The 23,134-nt window shown below is 44.6% G+C and overlaps 1 protein-coding gene across 12 annotated transcripts in view; it reads right to left on the minus strand.

The window, feature by feature from the left end:
* The window catches only part of RBMS1 (RNA binding motif single stranded interacting protein 1), a 224,000-nt gene that overhangs the window by 121,865 nt on the left and 79,001 nt on the right, over positions 1–23,134 (minus strand). For 3 of the 12 annotated variants that reach the window (XM_084798490.1, XM_084798491.1, XM_084798486.1), the window contains exons 2-3: positions 22,811–22,888; positions 20,412–20,480 (exon numbers count right to left, since the gene is read on the minus strand). The exons of 4 other annotated variants lie outside the window; for them this stretch is intronic. In XM_084798490.1, the coding sequence (XP_084654616.1) occupies positions 20,412–20,480; positions 22,811–22,888 (147 nt within the window). Of the gene's footprint in view, positions 1–13,535; positions 13,675–15,361; positions 15,678–20,411; positions 20,481–22,810; positions 22,889–23,134 lie in introns of those variants that run through there. 5 more of the 12 variants (XM_084798494.1, XM_084798492.1, XM_084798487.1 and 2 more) reach the window with 5 other exon arrangements.

A 23,134-nucleotide genomic window follows, 5' to 3' on the forward strand; every position in this document is an offset into this window, starting at 1 on the left:
AAGTATCTTGGCCTCACTCACAGGCCCAATCAACTGTCTCAAATGAATGAACACTTGGTACCAGGCTGTTAGTGATCAAATGTTTGCCCTAAGGCACGCTGGAGTTTTGACACACACACCCCTAATATCCTGGAATGTGACCTTCTTTATAGTCTACTGTCTAAACAAAGGGAACTAAACACCATAACTGGTACAGGTGAACAGAGAGGGAAATCGGGGTACAGGGAGACAGGATGAGAATGTCTTACAAGTGCTGGAGTTAGAATGGCATGTCAGGTAAGAGCAAATACCAGGGAAGAAGTGTGCGGCAGAGCCTCTCTGGGTGTCACAGAGGGGGCATGGCTCTTACCCCCCCCCTCTCAGAGGATGGCCACCGGAACAGGACATAAGCTACTGCTGCTGAAATGACCTTAGTGAATGGCACTTTGGGGCTCTGGCACTATTTGTTTTTATGCTAGTCAAACACCTGTGTCACTAAAAACATGTTAAAGGAACGCATTTTGCTATAGGCAGCCTTTTGTGTTTTACAACTTTCTTGCCATTTCAGTATGACCAAATCTTTAGAAGGTAAGGCTGGGAGCATGGCTCAGTTTGTAGTGTTTACTACAGAAACATAAGGACCTAAGTTCATATCCTAATATCTACACTCCAAAAAAAAAAAAAAAAAAAGCTGAGACAGGGAATAGGAGGAGGAAGAGGAGAAGGCCCCAAGGCCCCAGGGAGTCTGGCCAATCCAGTGAGCTCCAAGTTCACTGGGGGACCTGTCTCAAAAATACAGGTATAGGGAGATAGAAGAACACACCTGACATCAACTTATGGACTCCATATGCATGGACAACACACACACACACACACACACACACACACACACACACACACACACACACACAGCACTGATGACATATATACAAAAATGCCTCCCCATGTATAACCACCAAAGTCATCTAAGATTGAACCTGAAATTCAAAACCTTCTGGCCAAGCTGTGAGCCAAACCCACCTTTCCTATGGTTGCACTTGCTGTTTAACTTACACAGAACACACACAGCCCACACTGGCTTCCGTACTTAAGTTTTACAAGAGCCATCCCCTTTATCATCCATGGCTGCTTCTAAGTTGCAGTGAAGAGTGGCAGAGACTTGGAGCGACAAAGCTTAAACACTTGTCAGGCCAGCACTGGGAAAGCCATGGAAGGCACCGACAGTACCACAGTCAACCTCTACTGATGGTCCTCCTTGGCCACCAATAATCCCACTGGGTACTGTCCCCAGTCCCACTGCACATATTTGACTAGCTGACAAGTGGAAGGACCTTCCAGAACTCCAAACACTTTCTCCCTTGTCTCTCAATATCATGCAGCTGTTTATTTGAGACTGAGTCATGCTAGGCATTGCTGGCTGCCTAGAACTTAGACTCGTCCTGCCATCTAGTTCTCCAGTGCTAGTTCCAGGTGTGCACCTACCAATACCCGGCTTTACACTACTTCCCCACACAGTAGTCAGCTATGAGCGCTGAACGACAGTTAAAAGCAAATTCAACACGTGAGCACTTGGTGTCTGCAATTATCTCAGTGGTAACAGCGTATGTGCGTGGCCAGCCAGTGCACATGGCGGGCATCCTGATGGGCTCTTGGCACAGCCGGATTGCAAAACCTCAGCCATGGTCTCCTCTACACAGGAACTTGCACCTAGAAACCGCAGAGGAAACCCTGCAATGCTAGACAGTAAGGGAAGCAGGAAGAGGCTAACATCATGTCAAATTTTGCCTACCCACAGCCAATTATATGGAAACGACAAAACTAATTTTGAGAACAAAAGGGTATTCATTAATAATTGTGTGTGGGCTTTCCAGATCACTGGTACTTTAAACTGGGTTGAATCCCCAAGTCGCAGTTACCCTGATGTGATAGAAGATGCTTGAAAAAGTAATAAAAGAGGTAGGGAAATTGGCCTTAAGAGAGAAGAAACTAAAAGCAGAGAAAAAAACAAAAGGTGACAGATAGTGGCTTCGTTTAACAGGCCACTGCCACAGGACTACTAAGGTCAGAGGGTAGCTTTCAAATGCACAATGAGAAGAATTCTGAAGCCCATGAAACTATCCCTTAAAATATACAATCTTTACTAATGTTCATTAGGGTAGCCCTGGTGCAAGGATGTGGCCTATTCGCACAAGTAAAACTGTTAAAAGGGGGAGGAGCCCTCACCATCACTGGATGACTTTGGGTATCAATTCTGTCAGAGGAAATAAAAGGAGCAGCTGGCTAGATTGTCTACACTACCCGGCTTCCAACACCAAATGGAAAGGCTTCCTTTAAAGTCAGCTTGGCTCAAACTGTTTCAAAACATATTGTTAAAAACTTAGGATTAAGGAATCCTGGGATGGCCGGGTGTGGTGGCACACATGTTAAATGCCAGCACTTGGGAGGCAGAGGCAGGTGGAATGGCTGTGAGTTCGAGGCCAGCCTGGTCTACAAAGCGAGTCCAGGACAGCCAAGGCTACACAGAGAGACCCTGTCTTGAAAAACCGAAAAAAAAAAAAAAAACCTTAAAACAAAACAAAACAAAAGAAGGAATCCTGGGACCAAATACTTCCCGAAAGTAAATGAAATACATAAATAACTGGACAAACTTCTTCACTGCAGAGCCTCAAAAACTTCTCTGACATCTTAAACTGTTACTCTCCTAGGGCAATACTAAGCAGTGTGTGTTAGCACCAACTTTCTTTGCATACCGAGTGTTTTAATTCCTGGAGCAATTTCAACATTTAATAGATCTGAAAATCTCAGTGCACACAACTGAGAAACAGAGTTCAGGAACTTAAAAACCAGCCACGGAAAGAAGCAAAATGCCTAATTGTGGAAGCATTCGCTCAAGATCACTCAGCATCTCTGTATAATTTAGAGGTGTGGGCAGTACTGGCACAATCGTCTTTGCTTTCTCAGTGAGAGCTGCTGTTTGAGATCTTCCTCACATCTGCTATGAATGGAGTGGTGGCACTCTTCTCCCACTACCACAATCACACAATTTCCTTGACCCCCACACTCTTCTACGTAAACTGACTTGTGAGGGGAACACCTCGAGGGAGGCGGGGACAAGTGAGAGCAAGCTACGTCAGATGTCTCATGTGACCGCATCTTCCATCTCAAGAATGTCAAGTGGCCATTGTCCCAAGTTTTTGCGTTGAGCAAAGATCTAAGAAACGTAAGAAATGTGGTCGCAACCATCCGCACTATTTCCACACTTTGACTTTAAAGTAACTTGTGATGCTTTCAAACAGTGTCAGTGAAATTTCCTAAACTCAAGTTTAGCCTGCAGGTCAGGGGAGGAAAAAAAAAAAGAAAAGAAAGAAAGAAAAGAAAGAAAACCCCACAATATTCAGTTTGTGGTGCACAGTTGGCTAAAATCTCTATAATAATAATAATAATAATAATAATAATAATAATAATAATAATAATAATAATAATAATAATACAAGATTTGCATGGTACAGGACTATAATTCCTGAACTTGGGAAGCCAGGGGAGAAGTATATGATTCCAAGGCCAGCCTGGGCTACAACGGGATGTCTTGTTTCATTTAAATTAAAAAGAAAAGAAAAATTAACACAACCGAATTAAGTCTAAAAATGCTGTAACAGAAATGACAGGGAGGCGTAATTCTGCAAGTACTGGAGAGCTACACTGTAATAGTCATGGCCACCCAAGACCGCAGCCCATACAGGGGAAGCAACACCATTCTTTCACTTACCTACCTCAACAATGTCACATGGGAGGGCACGGTTCCTGCCCTTATTCCCAAGCCAGCGATTCAGGGGTGACCTTCTTACAATTACTCTAGTTTCAAGATTTTGACGCTGCCTATCAACCACACCCCATGGCAGGCCCCATGCCTAGGAGTAGTTGGCTAACACAAAAGGGACACACTCTCCCTCCCTCCCTCCCTCCCTTTCTCCCCATCTCCCTCTCTGTACGTGTGTGTATGTGTGTTTAATGTGTGCTTTTTGCTCTGTTTTGTCTTACTTTCTTCTTTTTTAACTTGCTTTAATTTTAGTTTTTCCCCATTTTGTTTTTTGTGTTGTCTTTGATCCAGAGTAAAAGAAAGGACATCAAGGTGGGTGGGGAGGATTTAGGAGGAGCTGGAAGAGGGGAAAGAAAATGGTCAAAATATATTTTATTTTAAAAAGGGGGGACTGAAATAACAAAGTCTTTTTTTTTTTTTTTTAATAATTGCCTCACTCTCCAGACTTAAGTTTCTGAAGAGAACTGCCAGACTGCCAGGCTCCTTATTCTGAGCATGCATGACCCCCTGAGTTACCTGCCTCCTCAGCATCCCTAACAATGCTCAAGTTGTATACAATTCTTGCTTTACCAATGATGATGCTATGCAAACCCATTCTCCTGAACCCACCCCATTTATTGCAAAGCATGATCACGCTGACTCAGGCTGCTTTGCCCTCACCACCGCTTACTCATCCTTTACTCATCTCCTGTTCTGTGCTCCCCAACTTCTCAAGAACCCTCAGTGTCTCCATCTCACACCTAAGCCTAGAAGGCTCTGCCATTCCCACAGCCATTTCCTGTAGCGCTAACACTTGCCTCTGTCGCTCTTAAAAGTAAAGCAGACCCACCAACAATTCAAAGTACCTTCAAACACAGATCCTAAAACAGTCTGTCCAGGGCTGTCACTCTCCAACTGGGAGGGACTCTTTTTTTTTTTTTTTTTCTGCCTGACTTTCCAAAAGACACACCCTCCTCACTCATCTATTCTTTAAACCTTCTGGAATGTGCTTCCTCCTGCTCCCCCTTCCTGCCCCATTACACACACAGTGTTCTGTGGAAACTTCAGATACACACACACACACACACACTCTCACACACACTCACTCACACACTCACTCTGGCCTCCCAACTGACGACAATTCCACTGCCTTTTGCCAGCCTTTGTCTTCTATGACCTCTGGGCGTTATTTACTGGAGCCAACAAGCTCTCCTGGAAAGGCCTGCTGAGGCTCTGCCTACTTTCAGAGTTCTGATAGTTCTGTCACCTACTGTGTCAAAGGCCCAGCCTGCTCTTTCCTGGTTAGAATGCATGTTCCCCTTGGTTTCTTAACTTCTTTTTTTTTTGACATCCCGCTCCCTGGAGTGTGTTCATTAACTCCCAGTGCTCTCTCCCCAGGCTCCTGTTCTATGTCTAACTGCCTTCTCAACAAACTTGGGATCACAGTGAGGAGTATAACAGCAACGGGTAGGGAGATGTTAAAATGGCCAGGGCAAACTCACTGCCCTTCCATGGAAACTTCTTCCTTATGTCCCCTGGCCTCCTCATCATATGACCTGTACTTTCTGGCATATTCCTGTTGAACTGGGAGGTGTTTTAACCTGCGACACTTTTTTGTTTGTTTGCTGTTTTTTGGTTTTTCAAGACAAGGCTTCTCTGTGTAGCCCTGCCTATACTAGAACTTTCTCTCTCTGTATACCAGATGGCCTCAAACTCAAAGAGATCCACCTGCCTCAGCTTCTAGAGGGTTGGATCAAAGGTGTGCACCACCACACCCAGATTCTGTGGCCTTCCTTATTTCATAAATGCAACTGATGGCTCTACAGGCCAGACTGGTCTACAGTGACATGGATGACCAAAGCTATCAACCACCACCACCACCACCACCACCCTTGAGATGTCATACTGGGAAACGATGCTTGCTGCCAAACCTGATTACCTGAGTTTGATCTCTGGGATCCACATAGTGGAAGGAGAGCTCTGATCTACACACACACACTAAAAATAAAATAAAATAAAATAATAAAAAAATGAAAAAAAATTAAGTAAAAACCTTTGCAAAGTATGTTTTCTACTCTAAAGACTATCAGGGTGGTCATGAAAAAAAAAATCTATGCACTCATGTGAGGCAGCCTTCACAATGACTTGAAGGCAACCCCCAAAGAGAGCAGTGAAATATGTACAGCCCACAGTACAATGACCCATTAAAGACTGGAAACTTTCAAGAAACTGCTGTGAACTCTCCAGAACACTTGGCATTCCTGGTGTCTGGATGGAACACCAGCCGCCGAGTTTAGCAATCCTACCCCTCCTTATTATAACATCTAAAAAAAATGCAGAAAAATCTCTCTTGAAAAGAAAGGCCTAGCTGCCCAGCGTGGTGGTGCATGCCTTTAATCCCAACACTCAGGGAGGCAGAGGCAGATGGATCACTGTGAGCTCAGGGCTAGCCCAGGTCTACAAAGCAAGTCCAGGACAGCCAAGGCTAACACAGAGAAACCCTGTCTCGAAAAACAAAAAACAAAATAAAACAAAACAACAACAACAGAACAAACCAGAAAGGCCTAGCTATCCCTATCAGCCCAGTGATAAGCAAGCAAGGGACAGAAGCGTTTCAACTTCCTAAGCAAGACTGAAACCTGGGACCTTCTTTTCTTGAAGCTCATCTCTCTCTAAGCAACATGTCAACAGCCACCACAGCCCATTGCCATGACGCCCTTTGACATCTCTATTTCGACTGTGACACCCTCTACGCTCTGGCTCCACAGTCATCTATTTTAGCAAACGTGATCTCATAGGCTCTCTGACCTTCAACCTCTGCCCTACATCCTGTTAACTTCAATTACTCACTAGTCCCCCAGTAAAACCTGTCTTTCCCCATCTTCAAAGCCTCTGTTGTAATTCCGCATCCACTTGAATTGAAATTGCACGCACCATGCAGCCACCGTCCCATCCTCAGAAACACTGACACTGGCTTAGGAGCCAGCTTTCAGTCACAAAAGCTTTGGTAGGAAACAGCCAACAAATGAAACATTTAATTTGTTTGTTTGTTTGTTTACTTTTTAAGACAGGGTTTCTATGTGTTAGCCTTGGCTGTCCTGGAGTCGCTTTGTAGACCAGGCTGGCCTTGAACTCACAGAGATCTGCCTGCCCTTGCCTCCCTGAGTGCTGGAATTAAAGGCGCACGCCACCACGCCTAGCTAAACTAAATACTTTTAAGTACCAACTTAGGGGGCTTGTATACTCAGTTATCTGTATAACTTGGTATCCCCTCCTATAAAAAAGTCCAATTGCTTTGTTTTGGGTCCTCACTATCCCCTAGCTATTTCAACAGGCAGGAGGACTCCTCAGCTATCTGGGTGCCTCTTTCTGACCAGCTCTTCACTTCCTAGGTAGGACTCATGAGCATTCAGAAAACCATATAACTTATGCTACCCAGCATTTTTGAGTTGCAGTTAAAACTTTTCCCTAAACCGAAGAAAACTAACTCTGCTTGAGCTGGTGGGCACGTGTGAGTAGACAGGGCCTGGCTGACTACAAGAGAGGTTGGAAACCAAACTGATGCTTTTGGGGTTTTTTGTTTTGTTTTGTTTTGCTTTAAGTTCACAGCGATCTGCCTGCCACTGCCTCCCAAGTGCTGGGAGTGAAAGCATGCACCACTACCACAGGCCAAAGTGATTTTATAGCCTGTGTTCCCCAAAGGAGGCCAAAGAACAGAGGACCTGAGTCCCAGATGATGGGGCTGATATGACGGGCAGGGGAGAGGAGGCCGTAAGAATCTGGGCACAGTGGCGCACACTTATAATCCTAGCACTTAGGAAGGCAAAAGCAGGTGGATCTCTGTGAGTCTGAGGCTAGCCTGGTCTACAAAGTGAGTCCAGGACAGCCAAGGCTATACACAGTGAAACCCTGTCTTGACAAAAAATAAAAAATAAAAAGACTCTGGATTGGTGTGAAATAATGAAGCTACATTTTTTTGTTCCTGGCCTAGCCAGCACCAAAATAACACTCCTTGCAAAGATCGGTGTCAACTGACCTCGCGATGCATGAACGAGTGAAGTCAAAAGCTAACATGGTAACCCTGTTTCTTCTCTTCCTCTATCCATTGGCCCGCAGCCCTGTACTGTCCCCTTCAGCCACTCAAGCCTGGGAGTCTCTGCAGCACACATCAAAAACAACCCCTAGCCACTGACACTCCTTTTAGGTTGCATATTGAGAAGTGCTTCTATAGTGCCCAATTGATTTGTCTTCTATCGCCTTACAGAAATCCTCTCTGCTTCGTTATACATGAAACACACCTCTCAGAGGTCACACCTCCCACCACACTGCGCTTTGAAAAAAGCTCAAAAGGAAGTCCCCAATGAAGACAATCATGACGAGTCAAAATAAATTACTACCAGAGGAATGTGACAGAAGCAGAACAGCTTGAATCTGTCACATGTAATACAGACAATAAAGGTGTGGGGTATTTATCTGTCCATAAAACTGTTATATTTATATACAATTTTAAGTTAAAAAAATAGACGTCTGAGATAATTTCTCAACACTACAAAAGCTATTCTATAAAGTAACTATACTGGATAGTTTTGCCAAGTTGACACAAACTAACAGCCGTCCTTTGGAAGAAGGAATTGCAATTGAGGAATTGCCTCCATCAGACTGGCCGGTGGGTATGTCTGTGAGTCATTTTCTTGACTGGTGACTGATGTGGGAGGGAGCAGTCCACTGTGGGATGTGTTGGGGGTGGGGGGGGGGGTGAGTAAACTGAACAAGCCATGGAGAGCGAGTCGGTAGGCAGTGTTTCTCATGGTCCCCACTTCAATCCCTGCATCCAAGTTCCTAATTTGAGTTCTATCCTGACTTCCCTCAACGATGGACAGTGACATTCAAGCTTAAGGCAAATAACACGCCCCCGCCCCACGTTACTTCCAGTCACAGTGTTTAACACAGCACAGAAAACAAACTAGAACAGTAACCTCGAATATGAAATCTCACAGCATCTCGTCCACATTGTTCATATATGTAAATTAGTGCCTTAAAATTTTTTTTAAAGAGTTCAGGTGGTCTGTTCAAAATAGGAAAATCTAAGTTATTAAATGTTAGGGGGAAAAAGTATCAAAAGTAAACAATTTCCAAAAAATTAGCATAGAACTTTTTAAAGGTAGAGAATCAGAAATAACAAAGAAAGAATCACTCCTAAAAACTGAGGCCAAAGAAGAGAAACAAGCAGAGTGTGTGTGTGTGTGTGTGTGTGTGTGTGTGTGTGTGTGTGTGTGTGTGTGTGAACAGTGCTGTGTGTATGAGTGGGGGAGGTCTTTTTATTTTTTTATTTTTGTGATAAACTCTTACTTGGCTGCCCAGCCTGACACTGACTGTCCCCTCACCACAGATCTCCACAGTAGGCAGCAAGGACTACAGGTATGTGCCCTGGAGGGCGGCCTGACACTGAGTGTCCCCTCACCCAGACAGGTCGGCCCTATCCTACTTTTGAACATTCTCAACATGAAAGAAACTTTAGTATTTCACCACAATTTTGAGAAACTAAAGATAACTAGCCTTTCAAGATTTTTCAGTTTGGAAAAAAAAATCTGATAACCCAAGAACTATATACTTGTATTCTGGTGGCAAGAGGGAACTGAAGGTTAAAGAAACAGTATAAAGAACCAAGAGAGGAAGCCAGTCATAAGCTACAACAGAAGAAGCAGTGAACATTTTAGAACATTTCCTCTGGCCTTGTTTTCATACTTTATTTATTCATTTATTGAGACAAAGTCTCACTAAGTAGCTTAGGCTAGCCTTAAACCTAGAATCCTCCCACCTTAAGCCTCTTGAGTGCTGCCATTATAACCACTACACTCAGCTCCAATAGTTTAAAGCTAAAATTTAGAAATGATATTAGATATGCAATTAAAAAACACGAAATAATCTTCGCTAACTTCATTGTTTTGGAATTCCCTATACTTCAAGTGGGGCCCACATAACTTTTTTCCCCAGGTCACAGTAATCTGAATAAAGACCTGATTTATTCTCACTGTCCTTTAAAAAGTGTTAAATACCAAACAGTGGCATTGATTCATTAGCTTAATCCAGAATTCCGCTTCCCTGTTTATTTGGTCACCTTATCCTAACCCCAGAAAACCCCTTTCTCCTGGTCTACCATGTATCTATATTTTAAACTCCAAGAATCTTTAGAATGTAGCAAACCAAGTACATTTACAGAGTTGAAAAACAAATACCTACCAAACACCTACCCACACCCAAGGACAAAAGGAAAATAATGTTTCTATTTCTAAGTAAGGTATAGATGACTTCTTCGAAAACTCAAAATATATACAAACACCACAAAGAATGGAGTAGAAGAAACCAATCCTGGGCGCCACACTAATGACCAAATCTGTCAGTATTCAGTCAAATGTAAACATTTCGCTTTTTTTTTTTTTTTTAATTTTGGTGTGGCTAACAATGGGTGGTGCTTTTTTACTTTCTGCTTTCAAATACCTCCATAAAATAGACTAGAGGTCAGGGGTCCTGGTTCTCCAGGGAGATACACATAAAACACAAACCTTTCTGCTTACTAGTTGTTTTTGTTTTATTTCCATTTTTTTTTAATGTGGTTGAGAACTTGATTTCCAACTCCAAGCGCTTAGCACCTCCTCTGAGGCTGCCCAGAGCCTAACCACGGAGCCTCTCCCCAAGGCTGTAAACAGGGTCCCCTTCTCTTAGGACCTCACAGTGTCTCCAGGGACCACTTGCTGCTGCCTGATCTGTAGGGACATTAATAATAATAACACCTTAGAAGGATTAACAACAACCACCTCTGTGAATGCTCACAATTATCTTTACTGAGCAGAACCCCAGGCTCAGGGAAGTGAAAAGGCCTGAGAAAGAGAGGGCCAGAACTTGAGCCAAGGTCTTGCACTAGCAACAGGAGGAAGCACTGACCAAAATGGCTGAAGAAGGTAAAGGATGAGTTTTGCATTTTCATCAGGTCTTAAGGATGAGCTGGGAGGCAAATTTCTCAGTGGAAGAAATCAAGAATAGATGTTTTATAATCATGTTTTATAACTGGGTTTTTAAAAAGTGAATTGGGTTCCCCAAGATAGAACTGCCAGATTTAGCAAATAAAAACACACAGCACAACATATTTGAGACACTTACACCTTTAAAAAAAAGAAAAAGGTTTATCTGAAATTCTGATTTTACTCAATATCCAACATGCTAGCTGACACCCTTAGAGCAAAGGTCTTTATGGAACAAACAAAAAACTACCAAAATTACAGTGCCTCAGTTCTCCAGACTAAACCAGAACACCCTGCGCCCTCCATGTCTTTCAGAGGCTGAGTAAAGAGGGACCGGCAGGAGGCTCAGCTGCTCTTGACAAAGCACCATCTTTTTTTTTCCCCCTAGTGGCAGACACAGCCCTTGACCCCAAAGACCTGGCTTTCACTAACCAGGCCATTTAATTTCACTGCCCATTTAATTTCCAGTCCCTTCTCCATTTTAGGTGGATATGGTGGGGCTTAAACACAACTGAGGTGACGCCAGGATATGAGACATAGGCCTCAAGTATTTACTACTGGTTGAGAACGTAAGAAACATCTACAGAGAATTTAGATCCCTCCCCCCACACACACACAAAGAAACAGATCAAAAATACAATAACTGTAACAGCTTGTGGGGCCCACTCTTGACAGCTGCCTATCTGTATCAAAAAAAAAAAAAATGAAGGAAAAATGAAATCCAGAAATGTGTTCAAAACATAATGTCAACTACAGAAAAATGTAGTGAGATGCCAAAAGGCACGCCCGACAGAACGGTGTGCAGCCTTGAAGGGGACTAAGTTTCACAAAAACTTGTGGGTAGGCACCTACAAACCGCCACTTTTAATCATAAATGCTACAGAATCACAAGCAAACACACACACAGAGTACACTGTGAAAAGAGACAGAACTTTATTTACACCAATTCTGTTTTCTTCTACTCTCCCCAAGCACACCTCCAATCTTTGTCTAAATGTTTGCCTCTGTCAAAAAAAAAAAAATTGGATTGGCTTAGGCACTACTCACTTAAATATCCTCCACACACAACTTTGATCTACAAACTTCACAAAACATGATCTACTCAGTACAAACTGCCGTGAACAGAAATCGCTTGGCAAGGAGTAATCAATAGCTTTTGCTGGCATCTTGAGTCACTGAGGAATTTCCTCACGTGCAACTACTCCTCGTTAATCCTCAGGAAAGCAGCAAACTGTGTAAATCTACTTACACTGGGGTGGTAAGTACTTTACTCACCAGAACTGAGCAAGAGTTGCTTAGCATGCCTATCAGAAGGCAAGCCCATTTGTTAAAGAGACAGGCATACCGAAATTCTTAACACTCACTCACCTACTTCCAAAACCCTGAGACAAACCACTAGGGCAATAGACTCAGCCAGAAAGGCTTCACTCCATGTCATGATCTGCAAGAGTCACACTTCATGACGTCACTGAGTTAACCACCCCGAGGAAGGAGCTGCACGAAGGAAACAGGAAAACAAATCGCAAAGAAAGAAAAAAGAAAAAAAAATCAAGACACACAACCCGAAATAACACTGGAAATAATTCACTTTCAGTTCGTAAAGCCTTTTCAAGTATGAAGCACTTTCTTTTCCTTTCAAGCCACAACGAAACGTTTTCACAATGACAAAAGTCCTGATCAATGGTTTCATTTCTGTTGGGGGATGCTGGTGTCACATAATCAGACTACATCTTCTTAAGGAATCACAACCCACAGTGATTGTATGTGTCCATTTCTTCAGAAACTTGAACTGAGAGCCTTTATCTAGGCACTGACTAGCAAGCAGTCACTGGAGGACTCACAGCCCGCCGGCTGGCCTGAGCTGAGCAGGTGTATGCGCCCACAGGCCTGCGATGCAGGAAAATCCTGTTTATCCCAGGTGCCCTGGTTACAGCACTTGGGAAAAGAAGGATGAGCAAGGCCCACCTCTGCTTCCGCTGAAACTGGGTGACTCCTACATACGTAAAATGAAAAAAAAAAAAAAAGGCTCTCCTTCAGCAGAACAAAAACCAGACAGCAGGGTTCCCACCAACCACCACAAGCTCATTATCCTCCGGATCAAACTTTGAGCATCCTTCACCTTCCGTCTCACAACCCGCACTTACAGGGGTGGGTGGAGGACTAGGGACCCACAGGCACAGCCATGGAGAAGCTACGCATAGGTGTTCCCTGGAATGCACATGGCAGAAGGCAGCTGCAGTATGAAGTCCTGAAGGCTAGTGGCCAGGATTCAAGACCCGGCTCCGCACACTGGGTGGTATGGACTGGGTGGTAGTGAATCCATGCCCCGGTGTTCACTGTAAAGTGGACACAGATATTACCCGCCACACAGGGCCATTGCCAATGGGATGAAATCAGTTCAGCCCCAGAACACCAACCAGCAGGAAGCACACCTTTCAGAGACCATGACCTACTGCCACTCTGTGATTCTGACTTCCCAAAGTTGACTTAAGTATGCAGCCCTTACTTTCCTTTCTGTTCCTCAAGGAAGTTTTCTGAAAGCAGCTCTCACGGCTGATTGTGTATTTCCAGATTAAGATCAAACTGCATTCTGCGCTCGAAACTCGCCAGTTCTGTCGCCAACCCGAAGAAAGCGTTTATGAACTGCAAAGGCACAAGCTTAGCATCACGAAGTCTTATAAAAGGCATTAATTAGATTTCCCATCCAGCCTGAGCCAGGATGAGATCACGAAGTCACTCACGGTAACCAGGTCCCTGCGCTGGAAGTGTGCTTTTCCAGTGAATGGCAAAATAGGAACAAAAGAAACCTTTGACTCAAATACCACTGGTACCCAGGGTCTTGTGTCTGTATAATGCCTACGCATTCATTTCTTTCTTTGCCTATAGAGAAAAAGAAAGTCTGTTTGTTTTTCTGATTCGGTCAGCCCTTTTAGTCTTTGAATCTAAGGAGAGCCAAGTGAAAAGACAGCATCTTATCAGCTTGTTCCAGCCAGCAGGCTGTCTTCCCTCCCCTCCTCACCCCCCCCCCACCACCCCCTCCCCACCCCTCCACATACAAACCTCCAGCGTCTCTCAGCAAAAGGCCTCACCCTTGGAGCCTTTTTCCCATTTCAGAGCTAAGACCCTGCTGGGTTTTGACAACAAATAAATGAACACACGAGGCCCTAACATAATTAGCCATCTTTTCAGGTAGAGAGGAGTGGGTGGGGAGAGTACTTAGGTTTGATTTGGCTTCCCTTCAGAAGTTGATGCTGGCACACAGCATCGGAGGGCACTTATTTTAAATAAAGCCACACGAAGTTGAGTTCTATGCCCGTTTTGTGAATCCTAACAATAAGATATGACAGCCAAGTCATCAGTACAGATTTTAATTCTGTAATCCAAAGACTGGACTTCTTAATCCAGGTGGAAGTGGACACAGTGGGCATACAAACCAGGGGCATTTACTTCTTTTAAAAGGAATTTTTAACAAAAGAGCCAAAGAGAAGAGTATAGAAAAACAGTACTTTTTTTGACACTGCAGAAATATTTCAGATGGCCTGATGCTGGGACAGCCGGGACATTAATTCTGTGACCCACCACAAGAAAGTCACCAGGCATCAGTGTCACACATCTGGATCTTAATGGACCCACAGTTTGCATGGAAGGATACAGTCTGCTAGTATCATTACTGGGATAACTTAATTGACCTGTCTCTGTGGCTGAGGATGTGGGCTTGAGATTTATTGTGGAGAGAAAAGATCTGCAATGCTGTTTTTCCCCCTCAACAACCATTCTGCCACTGACCTCTAAATGAATTTAACCTTTTCTCTAAACAGACCTGCACATTTTTAACATAATTTAGAGCCTAGGTTTTGTTATTGCTGCCGCTGAGACGCTGTGCGATTTTTATCACATCATGGCTTCAGTTAACCTTTCAAAAACAAGGATGAAAAACAAAAGACCGAAACTAAAACCTGCCGGTTCCACTCCTTTTTCCAGGCAGGGGATTCGGACGTAACCTTTTAAGCGTGCTTTTGGAGTTCAGTGTGTTAGAAAATGTTTGAAACAAAATTAGAATAGGAAAGGCGTGCATATGACTCAAGGCTTATACGAGTATCTGACTATCTCTATCTCAGCATTTCCCTGTGTTTCTGAAAACCTTGAGAAAGTGACAGAAGTTCCTGTTTTTCTTTTCTTTTTGCCTTTTTCTTTCTTTTTTTTTTTTTAGTAAGAAGGGGGCGCGCTCGAATAAACACACACACACACACACACACTCACACACACACACACACACTCTACGTCTTCCGGGTTCTCTATGAATCAGACAGGTTTCTTGGAGGTCCCCCCAGGGCAATGCAAAGCCCGGTCCCGACTTATTCCGGGCTCCTCTGCACACAAAGGTCTCCAGGAAACCCCCAAACTTGTTGCGGGCCGGCGGAGCCCCTGGCCGCGCGCCCGCCCTTCCCACCTCTCCACCGGTCCCCCGTCCGGGTCCCCCGGGCATCTCCCCGCCCGCCGCCTCTTTCCGAAACACGGTCGCCGCCCCGCTCGGTCGGCGCAGGCCCGGGGAGCACGGCAGCCTCACCTGCTTGCGGTAGGGCGTCCTGCAGCCGCCGGCGGCGCCGGGGTGGCCGCTGCCGCTGGGGAAGATCATCGCGGGCACGGGGCGCTGGGGAAATGGGGGCCGCGGTGCTCCGGGAACTCCCTCTTGCCCGTCCGGGCCGGCGGAGGCTGCGGCCGGGGACTGGCTCGCGGCTCCCGCCCTAAAAGTGCGGCGCGACGCGCGCGGCCGGCGACTCTCGAGCAGCTCCGGGGGCCGCCGCCCTGCGTGCCATGGACCGGAGTTCGCGCGCGGTGCCGGCGGCAGCGGACGAGCAGCGCCGCCGCGTCCCCACCTCCTGCCGCCTCAACCACCGCCCCGAGAGCGCGCCGGCCGGGGGCGGGGAAGCGGCCGCGCACCGCCTAGTGCCGCGCCCAGCCCTCCCGCGCCGCCCGCCCGCCGGCCGCGCCCGCTCCGCCAGCCTCGGCCCCCGCTCTCGGCCTCCCCGGCTGGGGCGGCAACCCGGCCTGCGCTTGCGCCCCCATCCCGTGCAATGGTTGGGTCTGGCGCCCCGCGTGCCGCACATTCCTGGGAGCAGCCACCCCTAGGCCCTTAGGCGAGGCATCGCCGCGGCTTCGCGCCCCACTTGGCAGCCCCTTTTAAGGGCATTGCTTTGGGAACCGCTGCAACACCTGGATTGGAAGCCAACTGCCCGCCTTTTCTTTCATCTTTCACATCAGTCCCGGTTCCCGAAAAGGCACGGGTAATCACTCCCACTTCCCGGTACAGATTAGTCTTCCAGCACACCTCTCCGTCCCCCCCAAATCGCATGCTACATTTTTTTGTAGAGCAGACGGGTTTCTCTCTCCAGTCCTTCACCTAAATATGCCCGGGAAAGTTTTCAGTTTCCTTCTTGTGCCACAGAGGAAGAGTTTTCCTTCAAGAGGAGAGTATCAAAAAGGTAGTGAAACCCTGTAAGCATTTGAGGGGGGCGGGGAGCGGAAGATCTGTCCTTCCTGGAAACGACAGAAGGAGTATAGGAACCCGTCCTTAACATAGTTATTAAACAAGGCAAGAAACGGACAAAGACAGGAGTAATTTCCTTTGTTCCCAAATGGAAAAAAGAAAAACTGCTTCTCCAGCGGCCCCTTTACCAGTCACCTTTCTGGATGAATCTAGCTTTTGAAACCTGTGTGGTGTGGAAGCCTCAAAAGTGGGTGGTCATGGCAAGCATGCCATTTCTGGATAGGGTTACTAGGGCTGGTTGCCATCTTTAAATTGGCGGGGTCCCTGGAGAGTATTCCAGAATTCTGGGATTACAGCCATGGTACACATACACAGGTCTAACATCTTCCTGGAAAGGCCCATCTGCTATGATAATGAAAAATTCCAGCTTGTTTAACAAGTGAAAGGACTCAACTTTTGGCTGTCACAATGAAAGTGGTGAACATCGACTTTCTAGCAAAGGAATAGCCATTCGGAGACTTATCTGACAACAGCAAGTTGAAAAAAAAAAAACACTTCCTAGATAATCCCACTGGTGACTTAGTAAACTGTTTCCATAGTCCCCAAAGCACCAGCAAAAATAACAAATAGTAATTCTCCCCTATTGAAAGCAGGCACACATGCAATCCTAATTCTTTTTATTTAAAAAAAAAAAAAAAAAAAAGAGCAAAGGTACTAGGTGCACAATGGGCAAGTAAAAACGTTCTCAGTAAAATTCACAGGATATCTGTCCCTTCAAGTGCTTAGAGGCTGTCTAGCACAGCTAGCCTGTGAGATAGTGGGGACTCCAGGACAATTTCCCACTACTCCATGCGTTCAGTCATTTGGCGTGTCCTGTTGTCTCCTCTTACTTGGACCCAGCCCAGATATAAACTGGATAGTTTTAGTTCCAACCGTTCAAGCCCAAGTTTCCTTTTCCTGAGGACTTACTACTCGCAGCGCACCCTGTCCCCAGCACCCCAACGCGTTTCCCACCAGTCATCTATAGAAAAATCACATGCACAGCCTCAGTGGTCCTGACCCGTCTCTTAGGAAACCACAAGTGGAAACCTCGGAAGAACAGCATTAATTTTCTTATGGCTTTCCTCTCAAGTCATGATGCACTTGCTGGGTCATGACCCACTGGATGCTGTGCCATTCAGAAATGCTAACACGTGATTGGATGTCTGATAGGAGTTCTCTTGAGATGAGAAAATGTTACTTGATAATAAGATTTACAGAGACTACAAAACAAAAACAAAAACAAAAAACACCCTGATACTAGTAAAACGTGCCAAAAAAGAAAAAAGAAAAAGAAAGAACATCAAAGGAACTGACTTTAAGACTAAAAAAAAAATTTAAGATTTAACATGTTTACAGTGTCACATGAACTGCTTACAAAGAGAAAACACAGGTATGTGTTGTTGTTTTTTTTTAAAGTACACTTGGATTCAAAAGTCTCAAATGTACGTAGACCCACAAAGCATGGTAAGAAGAAAAGACTGCTCTTCCATCCTCAAAATGGGGTCACTCAAACCCATATAACAGGAACGTGAAACCCTGTGTAGAACATACACAATCAATTACAGATAATCCATGAGTGCATAGCTGCAAAAGTAATTGCAGGGATGGAGTCTTGTGAGGTCCATCTAGAAAGTCAACTTGTTGTTGTTGAAAGAGATGTATTTGAAAACGGAAAAGTGAAGGAACCAGACCAGAGAGCTGCTAAGGTGAGAGAGTCAGTGCCTTAAAGCCTTGCCCTGTTGACAGGGAAAAACCAAGACCTCAGAGTAGCCTGAGCTGTGTGCCTCCTCCTCCTCTTCCTCCTCCTCCTCCTCCTCCTCCTCCTCCTCCTCCTCCTCCTCCTCCTCCTCCACCCCCACCCCCCACGCTCAGCCCTAGGTAAATCTGTGGGAACCTGACCCAGGGGCAACCAATCCACAGACTGACCAGTGACCTATGATCTGGGTGGGATTGAAAAAAAAAACAAAACGTGAGCTGTCCAAACCAGATTCTCACCCTTGCTAAATTTGATTCAGAAACCTCCTGGGTGGGTAGGTGGGGAGTGGCGGCTAAACCAGTTGGTTAAAGGGACAGAAACAACAAGAGTGCCCTGGGGGGGTAGAGAGGAGGCCACAAATGGCCAAAACCATATGCAGGGAGATGCTAGGAGGAAGCAGAAACTATGAGTAAACAGGAAGCTGACTGGCAGCAGGCAGGAGAATAGCCAAGCAGACACCAGGAGCCCAGAGCACTTAGTGGTGAGATAGATGGCAGCCAGAGCGCCTGTCCCTAGAGATGTTTTGCCTCTTCAGGCTAGCAGCAGCCTTCATACTGCTTGTGTATATACTTAGGCCACGGCCCTGTTTAGATGAGTTGAAAAAAGCCCTTGTCTCTGTAACACAAGAGACAAAATAAAAGCAGAGGCAAACAAGCCTGACTCCATATTTCAGTTCCCGGTTACTGCACACATGATTTGGGGCACATAAGTTGGGTTCTCTGTGTCCCACATGGTGTCCACGGTACAGGGCTAATTCAGAAAGGTTCCAGACTCAATAAATGGCAGCTGCTGGTGTTGTCTTCCGGGTTTTAGAGCCCCGGAGGGTGGGATCATACCTCATGCGTGTATAGTTAAGTGTGGAAGGCCATCGAAGAACAGAAGTGAAGGTGCGTTGGTACTGCCTGACAAGTAACAAGCGTGTCTAGCTACTACGGGCAGGTGAGTTTCTATACCTGTTTGTTGAATGGCTGAAGGAACAATGTGCTCTCTAAGGCTATCTAACTACAGATAACATCAACAAGAAAACAGGTGGATGAAGGGTCTGTCTCAAGAGCCTAGAAACATTGAAGATTTTTCTCTATTATATTCTGCTCCAATCTCCTTTTGAGAAACTATCTGTTAGAGCCAGTTCGTGAACAGGAACTCTGAGCAGTATCAAAAAGCACACAGTGGGGCAAGCTAAAGGCACACAGTGGGGCAAGCCAAATCTATGGGCTCAAGGACGATGGCAGGGGACCAACTGGGACAAGTAGAAGCCTGTGCACTCACAGGGGAGATCAGACACAGGTAACAGCTACGATAGCAAAGAGCTTGTACAACTGGAATTTGAGGAAATTACTTGAGATGACACTCATCCTCCAGAAACCGTTGTAAAACAAGACATTTGGTTTTTCATGGTTTTTCACATTCATAACAACCCTCTGAGGGTAGAAACGTTATAAGGCTTACTGCACAGAGGAGTCAGAAAGAAAAAAATGGACTCGCCTACCTACCTACCCATGGAGGTCCTGAGTAATACCAGAGTAGGGTTAAAAGTTGATGCTTGAGTAGGGTTCAAAAACTGAGTCCCGCACTCTCTCAAGATGTGAGATGTTGCATCGGGGGGGGGGGGGGGGAGACTCATACCCCAGGTTCGTAGGTAAGTGCCCCGTAAGCCCTGCAGCAGTAATGCAAGTGGGCTAGACTGTAATGTGCTGAGGGAGTCCACAGCAGTGGAGATCGATACAGGAAATAGCATGGGTGTGTGGTGCTCGGCTACAGAAATGTTTTGTTTATCGATGTCATGTTCAGAAGGAAGCATTGTGCAGAGGACCAGGAAAAACAGCTCTAGACACAGTAAGCAAAAAGGGTGGAAGAGCGGGGCACTTAGAGCTGAGATCACTGCTAGGGAAGAGTTAAAACCCCAAGGATTCCCACCCCCCCAAACATCCTAATATCCATTTATCAGGATATCTTCAGAGCGAGGGGAGTGTGGGAGTGGCATGGAGATTGATTGAGTGAAGTGATTAAAAGTAAAGTAAAAAACAAAAATGCAGTGGGGCTGAGGGGTGCCTCGGTTGGTACAGTGCCTGCTGTGCAAACCTAACACGAGTTCAAGGCCCAGCACCCATATAAAACACTAGGTGTGGTGGAGCATGCCTGTAACCCGACGGCTGAGGAGGCAGAAAACTGCAGATGCCTGGGCTCGCTGACTACCCGGTGTAGCCTATTTGGTGAGCTCCAGGCAAATAAGAGACCCTGCCTCAAAGGATGCTTTAGAAGATGATTCCTGAGGTCATCTTCTAGACTCCACATGCACGCATACACACATGCATGTGCGGCGATACATACCTGCACGCACTCACAGTTGTAAGGAGACAGTATATATGACGTGTGGTGGCGGAGGCAACTTCCAAAAGGCTGTCCAACAACATAAAAATAGCACTCTATAAGTAAAGAGCTCCGGGAGGTTCTGTCTTTGCATGACATGCTAAAACACTGAAAGGACCTGTTGTATTTAGGTCAACTTGAAACCCAAAAGGAAGGGTAAAAAAAAGTCACTCAACATTGTTCCAAGTCACAACCTTTAATGCATAAAAGGTTTGGTCAGTGTAAGTCGTTCACATGGAAAAAAAAATCATATTTAAGAGTGTGTTTAAAAGCTCGCAAGACTTCCGACTGACTGCTAGCAAAATAGAAGTAAAAATATGAGGTCTTTATATTTCTGTTTTTATACAAAACACACAGAAGTGCCCTATCTCTGAAATAGAATGATATTTTCTAGTATGTACTATTTTCATTTTTATAAAAAAGTTGCAAATATTATTCCAGAATTAAAGGCTCCCTAGATATGTACAAAATCACACATATAAAAATGAAACCAGTACAATAAAACTGTGGCTGTAATTTCTTGAATACATACAGAGTACCAGAAACGTAGCCTTATGCTGATGTCTCTTAGGAGAGGCCCTGCTTGGGTTACTCTTAAATCTCGCCTAGTGAGCAAAGCAGAAGACATGAGGTTTCCCCAAGTGCTGCTGGTCTGCATGGATGATTAACTAAAAATAGCTGTCATGTACTGTGTCATTCCACACAAATGACACATGCAACACATGTAGGAATGCCTGTCTCTTTTTACCCAAAGACATAGACTCAATCCACAGCCCAAGGGGGTTTTGAATTTGGCTCTCTCTCACTCCCAAACCATATCAGATTTCTATATTACCACTAATTATTAATGACTAGATATATGTGTGTGTATGTATATGTATGTGTATATATATGTGTGTGTGTGTGTCTAAGTATTAATGACTATATCTATGTGTATGTGTATATATATGTATATATGTATGTATGTATACATATGTGGAGAATATATATATATCATCACAGTACTCTTATACAACATTGGGAAGTGGCAGTAAGCCACAGCTCAAGGGAGGACAACTGATGCTCTGCAGTGCATAGCACTGTCATGTCATCAGTTCAATAGACTGAGCCTATCACATGCATTTTCAATTTAGGATATATTCAAATTACATTGTGCTTCCTGGGGTTGAAAAGATCTGGACACTCAACTTCCAGTCAGTTGACTATTAGGCAAACCTTCCACTATTAGACTATGAGACTATGTACTGGATGGTCCATGTGTAAGTTCTGGCTTCACCTGGTGTCTAGATCTCACTTTACTAACAGTTGCTAAGGTAGGCGCTCGTGCAGCCCATTTTGTGTTGAGGAGACAGCTGGAGGGATGGAACTGTGACAGAGGCAAGAGGGACTATCTTCTACAGGATGGCGTGATATTAAGAAACTTCTAGAATTCTGAAATAAAATTGGAAACATACTTTCCCTCAAAAAGTAATATAAGACCTATCTGAGATTAGTTTAATTGTAAAATTATAAGTCAACCAAAACCTTAACCACCAGAGCATTTATCTCTATGAAAAAAATATGCTTAAAATTCCTTAAAAGTTATAGATAAACAATTCTGGACATAGTTGTTACTCTCTTCTTGAAAAGGATAATAAAAGCTTAAAGCTCACTTAAATTTCTGATATTAAAAACTGTAAGAGATAAAAGTTCCCATTTTTCTATAAAAACATGACTTAGTCTTTCTAAAATAAAACAAAAGAATAGTAAGAACAAAATCTTTCATACGGACAAGACAAAATGAATATTTTGTGTTGTTTTCATTTGTGTTATTATGAGTTTGTACCTGTAGCTCAGATTGTATAGACAAAAAAAATTGTCAAATGTTTTAGAAACAGAGATAACGTGAAAGTCATGTCCATACGAGCACGTGACTGCCTTCCTATATTAAGCAGATGGAAATGTCTATCTCCCAACCTTTTCAATGGGAAAAGCTAGCACTGGGGCTGCTGGACTCTGGGCCCGCCTTAAAAAAAAAAAAAAAAAAAGAGGGCCTATTTTCAGACTGTCCCTGATAACTCACGGAAGTTTCTACAAATTGCAGTGAAACTCCCAAGTTATGAAGGAGAGCTATTATTATTGGGTAACCTCTGAGATTAGCTCACCTGGAGAGCAAGAAGTGGGGGGGGGGTGTAGGGGAGGGATCAGCTAAGCGGGAAAGGAACAGCTGGGGGAAAGGGAGGGGTGGAAAATCGCTAATTGCACCCAACCTCTCTGCTGCCACATCTTCAAAGAGACAGAAAGTACTTAGGAAAAGGAGCAGAGTTTGTCAAAACTAGAGCCAAAATCTTTAAATCACGGAAAACAAAATTATTTCAAACCTGGAATAACCACCTCCTTTCCATGAGTAAAATCCAATTAGATGAGTGACAACTTTGACAGTGCACAGCAAACTGTACCTGGGACAAACAAACCCATGTCAGCTGAGAATAGTAAAGAGGTCCTTCCAACATAACGATAAATGTCAGGGCAGATCCCTAATAAGGGGTTCAGCTCAAAGCATTCCAAAGACAGAAGAAAAACAATAAAAAGCTTCTTTCCTTTTCAGTGGCTAAGATTCTTATTAAATTAGGTCTATTTCACCTGAAGTGGACAATACTAGGATACTTAATGACATCCATCATAGAAATGAGAATGCTGAAAAG

This window comes from Acomys minous, assembly GCF_964271855.1.
Source record: "Acomys minous genome assembly, chromosome: 10".
Classification (NCBI taxonomy): Eukaryota; Metazoa; Chordata; class Mammalia; order Rodentia; family Muridae; genus Acomys; species Acomys minous.